The following is a 13,926-nucleotide window of genomic DNA, read 5'->3' on the forward strand; positions in this document are numbered from 1 at the left end:
CCGCGGCTCCGCGGGACTGCGCTGTGCCCTTCAGGCGCCCGGCGGCGGCTATGGTCTTCTGGTTTAGCGCAGATTAAGTCTAGTCTGAAACAGCTAGTTTAAAGTACACTAACTCCAGCTGTGCACTTTCTTGCATCGCATCAAATAAGACAGCGTTTAGAAATAACTTCGGTTTCCTTCCTCAGCTCTATGAAAAAGCAAATCCAAGAATTTAGTCGCAGATAAAATGGGTAAAGATAACTGTCCTTTTGCTCAAAACCGTCTTTCTTGCTTCCTAATTAAAACTGCCTTGGGTGATTCTGTTTATGATTACCAACTCTTGATTCCCCCTGAACTATACCAGGCAGGAACATCAAAGAACTTGTAGAATGTATAATGTTGCATAGGACAGTCAAAAATAAGGTCTTACATATGTCAAATACTTACCAAAGATGTTGCATGATGACTCTTCCTGGAGGAAAGTCATTAATTTATAGAGACTAAATGCTTTCTTTAAAGAACTAATTTTCCAGCTAGCTTACCCAAGAAATAAGGATTGCAGAGCTTATACCTGATGATAGTACCATCCAGTAAATTCAGATGAGACATGAAAGATACCAGACACAGGCAAGGACATTTTGGAGTGAAATTGGAAATTACTTAATAGATTAATTGAGGTTTGAAGATACCTCTTGAAATCATGGAGCACAACCCACCTACACCAAGTAGGCTTAGCTAGAGCAGGTTATTCGACTCACTACCTGTTGAGTTTTGAGTGTCAAATGGAGACTCCACCACCTCTGCCAGCATATGACATCCCTCACAGTAAAAAAATAAGTTTTGTTCCAGTGGAATGTCATGTATTTTAATTTGTCCCCATTGCTTCTTGTCTTGTTAATGGGTACTATGAGGCTGGCTCCCTCCTCTTCATTACATCCTATCAAGTATTAATGCACATAGATAGAACTACCCGAGCTTTCTCTTGTCCAGGCTAAAAAGTTAGCCTCTTCTCACATGACAGATGCTTCAGGTCCTTAATATTTTTGTGGCCATGTGCTAGACTCCCTCCTTTAAGTCCCCATCTTATACAAGGGAGCCTAGAACTGGGTGCAGTATAGCCTCACATACCCCGTAATTTGTCTAAGAACTCCAGGGAATGTCTATTCTGCCAGCATTGCCAAGAAAGTCTATCCAAGATTAAAAAAAAATAAATCTCCTAATTTCTTCTTCTTGGCTGTTCTTGCTGCAAGCATAGTTAAGTATATGCATTGATGGAAAGGAATAATAGGTTTATATATACAAGAAAGACATTAAGTTATTAGATAGCATCCTAAGGAGGGCAGTGAAGATGGTGAATGGCCTTGTGGGGAAGCTGCATGAGGAGCAGCAGAGGTCACTTGGTCTGTTCAACCTGAAGAAGAGTTGGAGGGGAGATTAATCACTGTCTACAACTTCCTTGTGAGGGGAAGAGGGACAGACACTGATCTCATCTCTCTGGTGCTCAGTAACAGAACCTGAAGGAATGGTTGGAGCTGAGTCAGGAGGTTTAGGTTTGGTATTATGGGAAGGTTTTTCCCCCAGAGGATGGTCAGGCACTGAACAGGATCACCAGGGCAGTGGTCCCAGCTCCAAGGCTGCGAGAACTCAAGCAGCATTTGGACTATGCTTTTGGGCACAGAGTGGGATTTTTGTGCAGGTCCAGGAGCTGGATTTGATGGTCCTTGCAGGTCCCTCCCAACACTGCATACTCTCTGATTCTGTGTTTAAATATATGGGATTTAAAATAAAAAACATATTGTAAGTCATTGTTAAGGGAAAGCTACACATTCTCACTTGAAGTGATTCATCCTCACTTAATATGTACATGCTTCAGAGTGTAAAGGTCAGAATCTGACTAGTATATAAATCCCTAGCACAGACACACGCAGACAATAGCAATGCAGGCTTTCCTGCTGCTCAACTGGAATGGCTGTTCAGCTGCTTGGGGCAAGAGCATAGAGAAACTGAAATACAGCTATTAATGTACTTCAGAAATAGTATTTTGGGTTAGTTGTCCAGTGAAAGTGATATGACAAGCAAAATTAATACAAACCAACCACACTTCTTTTAAAAATATTTTATTGAAATGCAGCATTGACTGTCAAAAATTACACTCTGATTATCTTATTTTATACTGAGAACAGAATCAGTGCTTAATAATGAATGGAATAAAAATCTTATGAAGGAATTTTATCTCTTTTTAATTCTATTGAGAAACACACTAAAATCTTCTTCCATAAGAACACAGAACACTACAGCAGCACCAGACGCACTTTATACATTTCTCTAGGCCTTAAATTTGCCAACATGTTCACGAGCTATGATCATCCTTTGAATCTGAGCAGTTCCCTCATAAATCTGAAAAGAAGAATTGCAATAATGTTACTGGGTGATTTTTAAAAAGGTTTTAACAGGTATACATTTGTAAACCTCCATGGCACTAATACAGTGTGGATTAGGATGTGCAGGAAGACAGAAGAGAACAAAGGAAATTCCAGTGTGCCGGAGTAATTACAGTGGGCTAAATTAAATGTAAATCATACAAGATACTGAGAAAGTCTTGTTCTCTCAGGTGCTCCTATCTAAAGCCAGTAGGGCTCTCGTAAAAATAGGTGACAACATTCTTCTTATTTAAGGAAGAAAATACATTATTTAGATTTTTTGAAGTAGGATCTGAAATCATGGGTAGAAGGGAAGAGATGACTTGTCCTTAAGTGTTTTCTTTAACTAGCCTTTCAAGGTCTGTGGTCTTTGATCCATTTATTTCCATTGCTTCTTGTTAACTAGTACTCTCTCCCACACAGTTTTGTTTGTGGTTTTCTTTATTCTTACATTTTCTTCTAGAAACAGCCTGCATCATCCCTCTCTTCTGTTTATTTGCTGGCAGCAAAGTCAAAAATAGACAAAAAAGCACCTATGAAGTTTTAATGCCAAAGGAGGACATATGCTCCACAGGCATACTGCAATGTAATGCAAGGGCTGAGGCAACATAGTCTAGAGATTTTACTGTTTCAGCTCCCAGTTCTGCCAGAACTTGGTTTGGCAAAATGCTGGAAATCATGCAAATTCACTTCTAGGAATAACCTTTCCAGGAACCTTAAAGAGCATTTTAAAAATAAGAATGCTATCACCTGTGTTCACATTAGTGTTCTGGTTCAGAACAAGCTGTTGATTCCCAAGGTGAACTCTCTGCTGCTGCTTACCCTGTGTTGATCCAGTCCACAGAACAGACTGTGTTTTGTGAGCACTAGGTGCCTTCTGAAACCAACTGAAATAGAAGCTCTGCTTTCTCTCTATACTAAACATTCACCAATCCCTAGAAAAGCCATAATGGTACAAGCCTACACCTGGACCCTAACAGCTGGATGCCTGTCAGGGACATACATTCCAAGGGACGTAACAGGCTTGCTGTGAACTCAGCCTGCTCAAACTGCTCAGAGTGTAGCTGTCAGAGTCTCAGCAGCTGTTCCTGCAGTCTACCAAACTGCTCCTATTGCACTAAATTTGCACTTGCTGATGAACACAGCCATGGAAATCAATCAAAGATACCACAACTCACAATCTCATTAAGTAATTACAGGAAAGATTTTGGTTTGTAAGCTGATGGAAATAGTTTCAAGACTCTCTGACAATTAAAGAAAGGAAGTTTTCCAAATTTAAGAGTTTCCAAACCTAAGAGTTTCTACCAAAGTAGCCAAGATTTCTAGCCGGACAAAACTAGGGCACAGTAAGGACATGTAAAAATGTTATCAGTAAACACAATAAAAGGATTGTGTAATACCAAAAAAAGATCAAACATATGAAAGATAATTTGAATAATCAAGTTCTTCTGCATGCAATGTATGGCCAAAAGTATATATCATCTGGAATTGAGCAGTAACACAGCAAAGCACAGCGAAGTGTAAGATATAATCAAGAGACATGGACAAAATCATTGCAAGACAAAACCCTTCCCTGAATTCTTTTGAGGATGAAATGGAACTGACAGTCATCAAAAATTTAATACTAAATCTGATTAATTACAAAAACAAGCCTACTTAGCCATGCATTTGGATCACTGTAATTAAAAACTACGTAATAATGGAATTTTGTCAAATCAATCTCAATCAATCTCAGTTTCAACCCTTGCACCATCATTCTCTAAAAAAACATGCAATTTGACAGGAAAAAAATCCCAATCATAAATTTCAATTAGTCATTCATTTCCTCACTCACACAAGTGAAGCTAGTTATAGGGACCTTTAGATACCAACATAGCAGTTGTCTTTCCTTAAACGGAGAAAAATAAATTCTTGGCTAGTGGCAATATTAGTTTGCATTTTGAAGTCAGCTGTAAGACAAATATTAACTGCCTAGAATCTTGGACTGACAGCTGTTATAGCTAACAATCATTAGAGGTCATGGTCTATGTGCATTTCTTGAAATCATCTACTTTGGTATGTTTTATCTAGTCACGATTAGTGTCAGTGTTAGATGTCAATGAAGATTACTGGTTTTGCTGAATGAAATTAAAATATTCTTGCTGAATTAAGAACTGCAGCATAGTGTATGCCAAAATACTAGTTACAACATCACATAGAATAATTTCTTGACAGTAACACTGTAGTAAAAAACCTGGGGATTACAGTGAACTATGGGCTAAATATGAGTACAAAATGGTCTTGTTAAAAAAGTGGATAATCACTCTAGTTTGTGTCACACTTCTGTTGATACAACACATGCAAGCTAATCATTTTACATGTCATGGTACCAGCTAGAATAGGGTTAATAGTTTTTCTAGTAGCTGGTCCAGTGCTGTGTTTTGTGAAAATAGTGTTGGTAACACATTCATGTTTCAGTTCTTGCTCTGTAGTGATTACTGCAAATCCAGGACTTTCCGTTTCCTGTGATCTGCCAGTGAGGAGGTGCACAAAAAGCTGGAAGGGAGCATGGCCAGGAGTGCTGACCTGGAATGGCCAAAGGGGCATTTCATGCCATAGAGAGTCACACCCAGTACATAAATGTAGGGGGAGTTGACCAGGAGGGTGCTGATTGCTGTGGGTGGATGGGGTGGGCATTGGTCACCAGGTGGTGAACAACTTTATTGTGCATCACTTGTTCTTCCTGGGTTCTATTCCTATCTGCCTCTCTCTTTTATTATAATAAGTTACTTTATTTCAATTATTAAACATATTATTATTAAATTTATTTCAATTATTCTCAGTGCATGAGATTTACCTTTTTTTTTCAAATTCTCCCCACCATCCCTCAGGAGCAGGGAGGAAGAAGGGAGTGTGCAGCTTCCTTGTGTGGCAACTTTGTTGCCAGCTGGGTTTAAACTACAACACCATGATACTCAATACTGTTGATACATCAGCCCCAGCATTCTACACAGCTTATAATACCAAAGTTTCAAATGGAAAGCTTAATGGAAAAGTAAAACAAAAACCCTAACCAAACAAAAACACCTCTTCCCTCATAAGTCGTTGGGGTAAGAAATTGCTTCAGTGTTCAGGCTAAGAAGACAGCTGAACTATAAAAAGACATCAGTTCAGGATACAGACAGATGGTCAGAAGTTTTGCATCTCTGGAGATTTTCAAGAATGGTATGATATGTAAACCACTTCTACTTACAGAATCCCAAAGCAAGCATTGGTATTTTGATCAAGATTTTTTCCCTAAGAGTTCAAAGACTTCAAAATTGACAATCCAAGAATTGCAACGAGTTACCACATTAGGGAGGAAAAAAACCCAAAACCCACACAATATAATCTATTTCTCTTAAGCAGTTTCAGTTTTCATCAAGTGCAATGACTTTAGTAGGAAGTAATTTCCTGATTTGAATCATTGTTTCTTTAAATGGAAGGAATACTGCTTTAATTCTCAAATTATTTCTTTAATATGTGCACATCATGATTTGAAGTAAGTAGCCATTACTTTATTCTGTATAAAATCTATGCATTATCACTTTCTCTTTTACTTACCTGGTAGATTTTAGCATCTCTCATTAGTTTTTCTACAGGATATTCAGTATTAAATCCATTTCCTCCAAAAATCTGTACTGCATCTGTAGCTACTTGGTTTGCAATGTCACCAGCAAATGCCTTTGCAATGGAAGCATAGTAGGTATTCCTGCGACCGGCATCAACTTCCCATGCAGCTCTCTGGTAAGCCATCCTAGCGAGTTCAACTTTCATTGCCATTTCAGCAAGCAAGAAAGACACTGCTTGGTGCTATGATGAAATAAACTAGGTTAATATTGCCTGCTTAAAATTCTATGACATGCAGGAAAGATAAAATCTTCTTAATGCAGTGATCTTTCTCAAAAACTCAGTAAGTTGTACGAGAGAAGTTATACAGAACATGCATCACGCTCTCATATAGGTATGTTGAATTATACTCTTAAGTTTTCGATTTCCAAATCCATTTAGTCATAGGGATTAAATACCAATGAAACAACAGTTGAAGTTGTTCTTTCCTATTTGTTGGTATTTATCTTGTTTATTCATTCATATTTTTTCAGAACTGGTAAGCAGCATGATGGGCAATGTATTCTATTGGTATTCTAATGTATTCTAATACTATATATCTTGTTCCACATACCTCAGATGTTTTCTTCTTTCCTGAAAATCCCTCTTTATTAATGCTGAAGAACTTAAGTATGCCCAGTTGGTATGTAAGTTCTGAGCTTTGGGGCAGAGTTTTCTTTCTGCTTTTCCTACTATCATTGATAAATTACCAAAAACTCTTGAAGTTACCACATAGCTAAGTTTACTTATAGTGCAACCTATATACTTGGAAACCACAAAATGGCTGAGGTATAATATAAAAACTAAGGAAATATAAATATTAAGGAATAACCTTGAAAAATCAGTAGTAATACATCTAGTGTGAAAACATAAGCTTTTATTGCATTTTCTGCCCCCACACTTACTTCAACAATTGGTTTCCCAAAGGTTTTTCTCTCCAAAGCGTATCTAGTAGCTTCATCAAGGGCTCTTTTTGCTAATCCAACAGCACCAGCTGCTACCTAAATTTAATACAGGCCAGAATAAAAAATCAGAAATTCCTGCTATATTTTATAACCTATTTCTTTCCTGATACTTACGGGTGGTCTGGTCTTATCAAAAGCTCCCATTGCGATTTTAAAGCCAGCTCCTTCAGCTATCAATACATTTTCTTTTGGGACTCTCACATCTTCAAAGACAATGCCTCTTGTATCTGAGCAGCGCTGACCCATATTCATTTCCTGAAGTGGGAAATTTACAGATGTGCTACTAATTTGGATTATTCAAAGGTACATTATGTTTTCTTTTTTTTTGTTGACTCAAAGCATAGTTTTTCTTCCCCAAAACACCTAATCTAAAAATTACCACATGCAAGACAAATACTAGTTTTGTATTTGCAGACCAGCATGCCCTTAACTTGTCTAAGCTGGGCAGCTTACTTTCTCCTTATATGAAATTAGTTCTGTCACTGTAATCAGTGTTCTTGTGTTCTTCTAGCTCAACAATCTTTTAGATGCAAGTGGAAAAAGGAAAGGATCTAATATGCAGGAAGTACAAGTATATGACAAGTGAATAAATAAATGAGCTTTTCAAGTTTTCAGATTTCTTGACTAATGTTCCACATTCAGTTTTACCTACTATTAAAACCAGTAATTTTTGTAAAGAGAGAAGTAGCACCAGTATCTCTAAGGCCTCTTCTTTGACCAGCACTAGCTAAAATTAAAATTCACTAGGTATGTGTTTGCAGTCAAAATTGTCCAGCTCGCTTATTTTTTCAACTCTTCAATTTTTTCAACTACTTCTCATTTATTGGCACTTGCCAATATAGTCATTCTCAAAGACTCTTTGCAGAAGTTCAAAGTAGTCATCTTACTTTAGACCATTCTGAATAATTCCTTTTCTGAATTAATGCATAGTTCCTCTATGTTTTGAAAATTGAAAGATAAGCATACATAAGCATATAAGCATACATAAGTACATAAGCATATGAGACTGTTCAGTTGTGTAACAGTCTCTTTTCTTTAGTGGTACATTTGTTTTATTGTTGGTTTAGAACTGAACAACAGTTCCTGGCTTGTCGAACAAGAAATACAGTCTTCACCTTTCTTCCAATTTGTATCCCTGGGCTATCTGCTTCCACAATGAATCCAGTAAAGGCTTTGCTTGCAGGAGCTTTTGGATCTGGATTTGTACGTGCTAGCAAAAAATACCTAGTGTAAAACAAAGTAGATGGATGCAGTTTATCTTCACAATTAACAAGATATATTTATCGAGCACTTTAAACATTTTTATGTGCATTTCTACCATATAATAAATTTTGTCTGTGAGTTAATAGCCTTTCTTTCTTGCCCATCCTGAAAATAAAATAAGAGGGAGCAAGAGAGTAGAAGTTTTAAAGATTCAATATTTCATAAAGTTACTCAGATCAGCACACAAATATTCCCTACCTTTTCACGTATTGCAAGTCTTTATGATATTAACAGCTTCCCATATAGTACAAAAGAAACCTATTCATAGCATGTACAAAAAAATTAATGCTTAGAACATAATTTCTTAGATGTAAAAGTTATAATCTGATTTCAAAGATCTTGATTTTATTTTTCTAAGTGTAAGTTGTAAATAAGTATTTATCTTAAAAATTAAACAGCTGTAAATCACTTCTATGGTATTCAGTAAGGTCAAAAGAAATCTGATAGATTGTCTTTAGTGAGTCTGCCTGCAACAAGAAAATAACTAGAAAATTCCATTTTTAGGTAAATGTATAAAGTTTCTTCCACTTGAATTCAGGGAAATTTCTCTGTTGTGAATCAGCATGATATAAGACATGATTTAAGAGGTTTACACTGTAAAAGCACACTCCAGACAACACAAGCCATATCTGCAATCTTTGACAGATGGAAAATGTTTTCTTTTCAGAAAATAAAAAGTAACACTACGATCTAACAGCATTTCTAGCTTCACTAGGAGTCAGAGGTGTTTCTAGTAGAATCACATTTAATTTTGATAGCTGAAAGATTCAAGAGGCTATTATTGAGTGTGGAGTCATAATGTCATCACTCATCTTTCTTTTTAGGCTTTGCATAGCAGTCAAGACTGCATTTGTATATGCTATCCTGATAGCTATCCTCATAAACTGGGCAGAGATTAAAATGTAGTCTGCTGAAACACAGAGAACATTCAGATTTGTGTCTGAAGGATAGGTTTTTTAAGGATTGGTCTTTAAAGAATTTAACTGAGGTTGGAGGGGTGGGGTAAAGACACGGCATAGAACTATGACACCAGTTAACATACCAGTTTGCTTTCCCCCCATTTGTGATCCACATCTTCTGACCATTAATAACATATTCATCTCCTTTCTTCTCAGCCTTTGTTTTTATACCAGCCACATCAGAGCCTGCTCCAGGCTCTGTTACACAGTAAGCCTAAAAGAAATTAAGATGCAAATTCTTGTGGAATAAAAGTTCTATCTTTAGTCCACTACAAATTCATGCAGATTATGTGCATCAAACTAACTGTTGAAGGTTTAAGTGAACTGCATGGTAATATCCAAACACCAAATAAGCAAAACTCCCCAGTAAAACCCCAAAACAACCCTACACATGGCCCCCTCCCCCCTGCAAACAGCTGGCTGTGTAAGGGTTAATTTTCTTTATAAATCCATAATAATACATAAAATTGGCTTTTAAACAAACAGAAACATTCTGTAATCCTTAAATTACTACTTCCAGGATTCAAAAATTCTGATGTGAAAGCTGAGGATCTTTAAAGTCTGAAAACAGGAGCACTGAGTCGTTCAGTTTAGGAGGCTTAGTTGTAAATTTATATACATTGCACACGAATCTTTACTTCTTTCTACGTAACAAGTACTATTTATGTGATATTTGAGATCACAAATCGAGTGTTATTCCCATCCAAGTTGAGGGTCTCCTTACATAAATCTTGTATTTTTCTTAAACATCTACAACCCTTCTTGAAAGGGAAAAAAACCCTATTATTTTTGGTAAGTGATTTACTATGAGGATAATTTAATATCTTCTGTTTACTTACTGGATGTATCTCATTAGGTATTCACTACCTTTCAGTAAATGTCACTGTTTACATATAAATCAAACAGAGCTAAGTTGTGAGTACATATAAGTGTTCAGGGGAAAAAAATCGCAAAAAAAGGAATTTAAAAAAAAGGAGTAATACAATTAATGTGGTTTAGAAACATTCTGCAGTATAGCACTTATACTTACACACATCAATGGTTCTTCTGTCATTCTTCCTAAGTATTTTTTCTGCTGATGCTCATTTCCCGCAATGATAACTGGCATTTGCTGAAAAAAAAAATATTTAGACCATTAATCCGGCTCTTTCAAGGGCAGAGATTATAGTTTAAGGGAGGTAAGAAAAAACAGAACTTACCCCTAGGGAGTTTGCTTCAATGGCGGTTTGAACCCCTGTACATCCGTAAGCTAACTCTTCTGTAATAAGGCATGCTTCAAAACTGCCAAGGCCAAGGCCACCTATGGTTAAAGTATTTAAGTTATTACTCAAGGGGATTTAAATTATAATGTATTCATATTAATGATTTACACAACATACTTATGGAAGTGTATTATTCCATATACATTTGATTGTGTACTGTGTTTGGTTAGGCATTCTCACACAAGCTTTTAAAATAAATCTCCATCAGAAGAGTAACAGGCGATTTGAAAATTACATGTCATGTATCCAGAGTTATTGTTTGATTAATGTGGGACAACTTGCACAAAGTGGCAAGAATGTACCACTCACATTTTTTTACTACTGTACATTCAAGAATTAAGAGTTCCTAGGAAGCAGAGAAAGGGCCCCTGAGCCAAAAGCATTTGGGAACAAAAAAGTGCCCATATTACTAGACAACCAACACAGTAATCTGTTTCTGACAAAAGCCAACACTATGGGAAGCTGGCCAACACTACATACAAGTACAATAACAACTACCTCAAAAATATTTTCCTGAACTTTCAGGTGACTTCCTCGGTCAAAGAAATAATTCTCTTTGGTATCTTTGTTATGCCAACCCCTGACAGACATCTGTTATATGAATTTATCCAGTGTCTTTTTGAATCTATGTCAAATTTTAGCACCTATATCCTACAGGGGCAATAAGTTGCAAATTAACTCCACACTGCATGCAGAACCATCTCCTTTTACTTGTTTTTAATCTAGCATCTGCTGACATAATTTGATGCCTTCTAGTTATATTGAAAAGGACACTGAACCATCAATCCCTTTTCACACTCTCCCATGACACTAACATTTTAGTAATTTCTCCTATAGAGTTTACATCTCACACAGAAGACAAAACTTCTATATTCATTGTCATCCTTTTAGAAACCTTCTCCATTTACCTAATACTCTCTTGAGATGGAAGGATCTGACTATATAATGAGTTAAAGAAGCAAGTGCAATTTGCACTCAGGAGGCAGCATAATTATGCCTTCTTCTTTTTAATTCGTTCCCTTAAGAGTCCCTCTTGACCTTAGATTTTACAGTTTTGACCACTTCTGAGCACTATGCTCATGTGCACAGGATCCAAACATGTCTTCTGAGAGGCAGTATCGAGTGCACAACATACCTTTCCTCTGTGAAGTTCAGATTGAGTCTTTCCCTTCACATGTGCATCACTTTTTCTTTTTGGAATCACATTGCCATTTTAACTCTCATTCTCTTCTGTGAACTTTTCCTGCAGCTGTCTGAACCAGATCATCTTTTCTATGCCAAATAACTAAGTATTATCAGCAAACTCTATCACCTTTGCATTTATGCCCTTCTCTGTTTATTTATAGACATCCCAAATAGCACAAGACCTAGCAAGGCTGTGCTGCTAATTTTGCCAGTATGAAACCTGATGATCTTTAAAACTTATTTTGGAAGTTCAAGCATTCTCTATCCCCTGCTCACACATTTATTAGCTACTTCAGAGAACTTCAATGATTTTATGAGGCATGAGTTCCTTTCACTAACACCCTTCTCTAGCATATCATGTTTGTCTGTGTCACTCATACATCTTATGAGTCAGGACTCTGCTGTTCTGCACTTAATCTAAACTGAAAAACTGTCCTTCTGGAATAAACTCTTAAATTGCTCCAGCCTGTGTCAGAGACTAGAGCAAAACATGACCTTCTAATTTCTCTGCCTAATCAGCTGACACTGCACCAGGGGAACATTAAGCAGCTGTAATCACGGTAGAAAAATCTGGTCATAAATTACTAAACCATAATCTGCCTAATTTGTCTCCTGATTACACCCACACCTAGTACTACACTTGTATGTGTCAACCTGCCTACTGATTAAATTTAGATTATTCAAGTATGCAACTATTAATGCGACAGTACAGAATCCATAATTACACATAGGAATCTCATCTAATGTCTTTTTGTTGTTTCATTTTACAGATAAAAAAAATGTTTACTTACCACAGCTTTCTGGTATGTGTGAATTCATAAGACCAAGCTCCCAAGCTCGCTTTATAAGTGGAACAGGATACTGAAACAGACATGGTAAAATCACCTTCCAATTCATCACAACCAAAACTTTAAATTTTATGCAGGTTAAGATAAAAGTCTGTTTTTCCCCAATTTTTCCCTTACACTATGGTAGAATTTACCTCTCCAGTTTTGTCATATTGCGCAGCAACAGGAATAATTTCCTCCACAGCAAATTTACGAGCAGTAGCTTGAAACTCTTTCTGTTCATCAGTAAGTTCTATTTTAAAAAAGAGAAAAAGATCATAAATCCTCTGCTGTCTTTTATTTTGCCAATTGTCAAGACTATGATAAAAAAGGAAACACGAGCATCCTTCCAGGATAACCCAAGCCACCACTATTTGGGGCTCTCCAGGAAGCAAAAATGTTAAGGTTCCTCTTCTTCCTGGGAGAAATCTTCTATTGTTCTCTGATCAACCCCTACATGCAATTACTTATGTCTGATGAAATTATCCACAAAATATTGAAAATGAAGCAGAGAGGACTGTGTAACATAAAATGTATTACCAAAAGAAATAAGAAGAATGCTGTGCTAATTAAAAGCATTAAAATACAGAGGTTGCCCAAAGATCCTGACTCTTCAATTTCAAACATCTAGCTCCGATCCTCTAAATTTGCTTGTATATATATATTATATATAATATGCCAAGATGAAGATAAATTTCTTTTTTTACATTTCTTGGTAACCAAGTTCAACTATGACTACATTTAGGTAGCGTAACATTGAAAAGTGCAATATGAGGTAAGTATTCAAAGCTAAAACACTCTGGCAATAAAAAAAAAACTTATCATAGACATGAGTTAAAAAAAGAAGAAAATCTTAAGAACACTACAAACATATCTGCCTTGCCTCAGTTAAGGATAAAGTTACTTTGTTTTTCAAACTATTTTTTTTACTATAAATATATTTAGAATAAACACCTTCATTTTAAAATCATGGTGAACTACAATACAGGATATGCTTTCTTTTTAACTCTGCAATTTGCCCGTTATTGTTACATTTCTTTCAAAAATGGTACTACTTACCAAAGCTAAAGCCAGCTCCAGGTTTGCCTACATGAAGGTTTTGAGCAGGTTTACTAGAATAGGACCTCCATCCATGCCCTGTGATGGTTTGAAGCATTTGCTAGAGAGGAAAAGAACATGAGGTGTAAGATCTTTACAGCTCAAGCCTCCTAAAGCTACTAACCTATCTGTAGCCCAACTTTAGACTCCCTCTCTAGAAACTGTGTCACATCAAGTAAAATACAATTACTATAGTGATAAAAGAATTACTGGCTACATTGTGTTTTCCTCCTGTGGCAAGCAGCACTTACATTAACTGACACCTCTAGCAAGAATCTCAGGCTTTAACAGGACGAAGGATGAATGAACTGCTGCATGCACTTTTAAGCATTGTGCAATTG

At 36.6% G+C, this 13,926-nt stretch overlaps 1 protein-coding gene across 1 annotated transcript; it reads right to left on the reverse strand.

Annotated features, from left to right (window-relative positions):
• Nucleotides 1-2,080: 2,080 nt before the first annotated feature.
• On the reverse strand, nt 2,081-13,641 carry ACADM (acyl-CoA dehydrogenase medium chain). The gene is made up of 11 exons (XM_014310416.1): nt 13,547-13,641; nt 12,643-12,740; nt 12,452-12,521; nt 10,413-10,513; nt 10,244-10,324; nt 9,297-9,427; nt 8,107-8,215; nt 7,106-7,246; nt 6,932-7,027; nt 5,982-6,230; nt 2,081-2,376 (listed from the first exon to the last, which is right to left on the reverse strand). The coding sequence occupies exons 3-11, from the start codon at nt 12,477-12,479 to the stop codon at nt 2,305-2,307; spliced, it is 1,008 nt and encodes a 335-aa protein (XP_014165891.1). The 5' UTR covers nt 12,480-12,521; nt 12,643-12,740; nt 13,547-13,641; the 3' UTR covers nt 2,081-2,304.
• Nucleotides 13,642-13,926: the final 285 nt, after the last annotated feature.

Source organism: Geospiza fortis, unplaced genomic scaffold (genome assembly GCF_000277835.1).
Source record: "Geospiza fortis unplaced genomic scaffold, GeoFor_1.0 scaffold496, whole genome shotgun sequence".
Lineage (NCBI taxonomy): Eukaryota > Metazoa > Chordata > Aves > Passeriformes > Thraupidae > Geospiza > Geospiza fortis.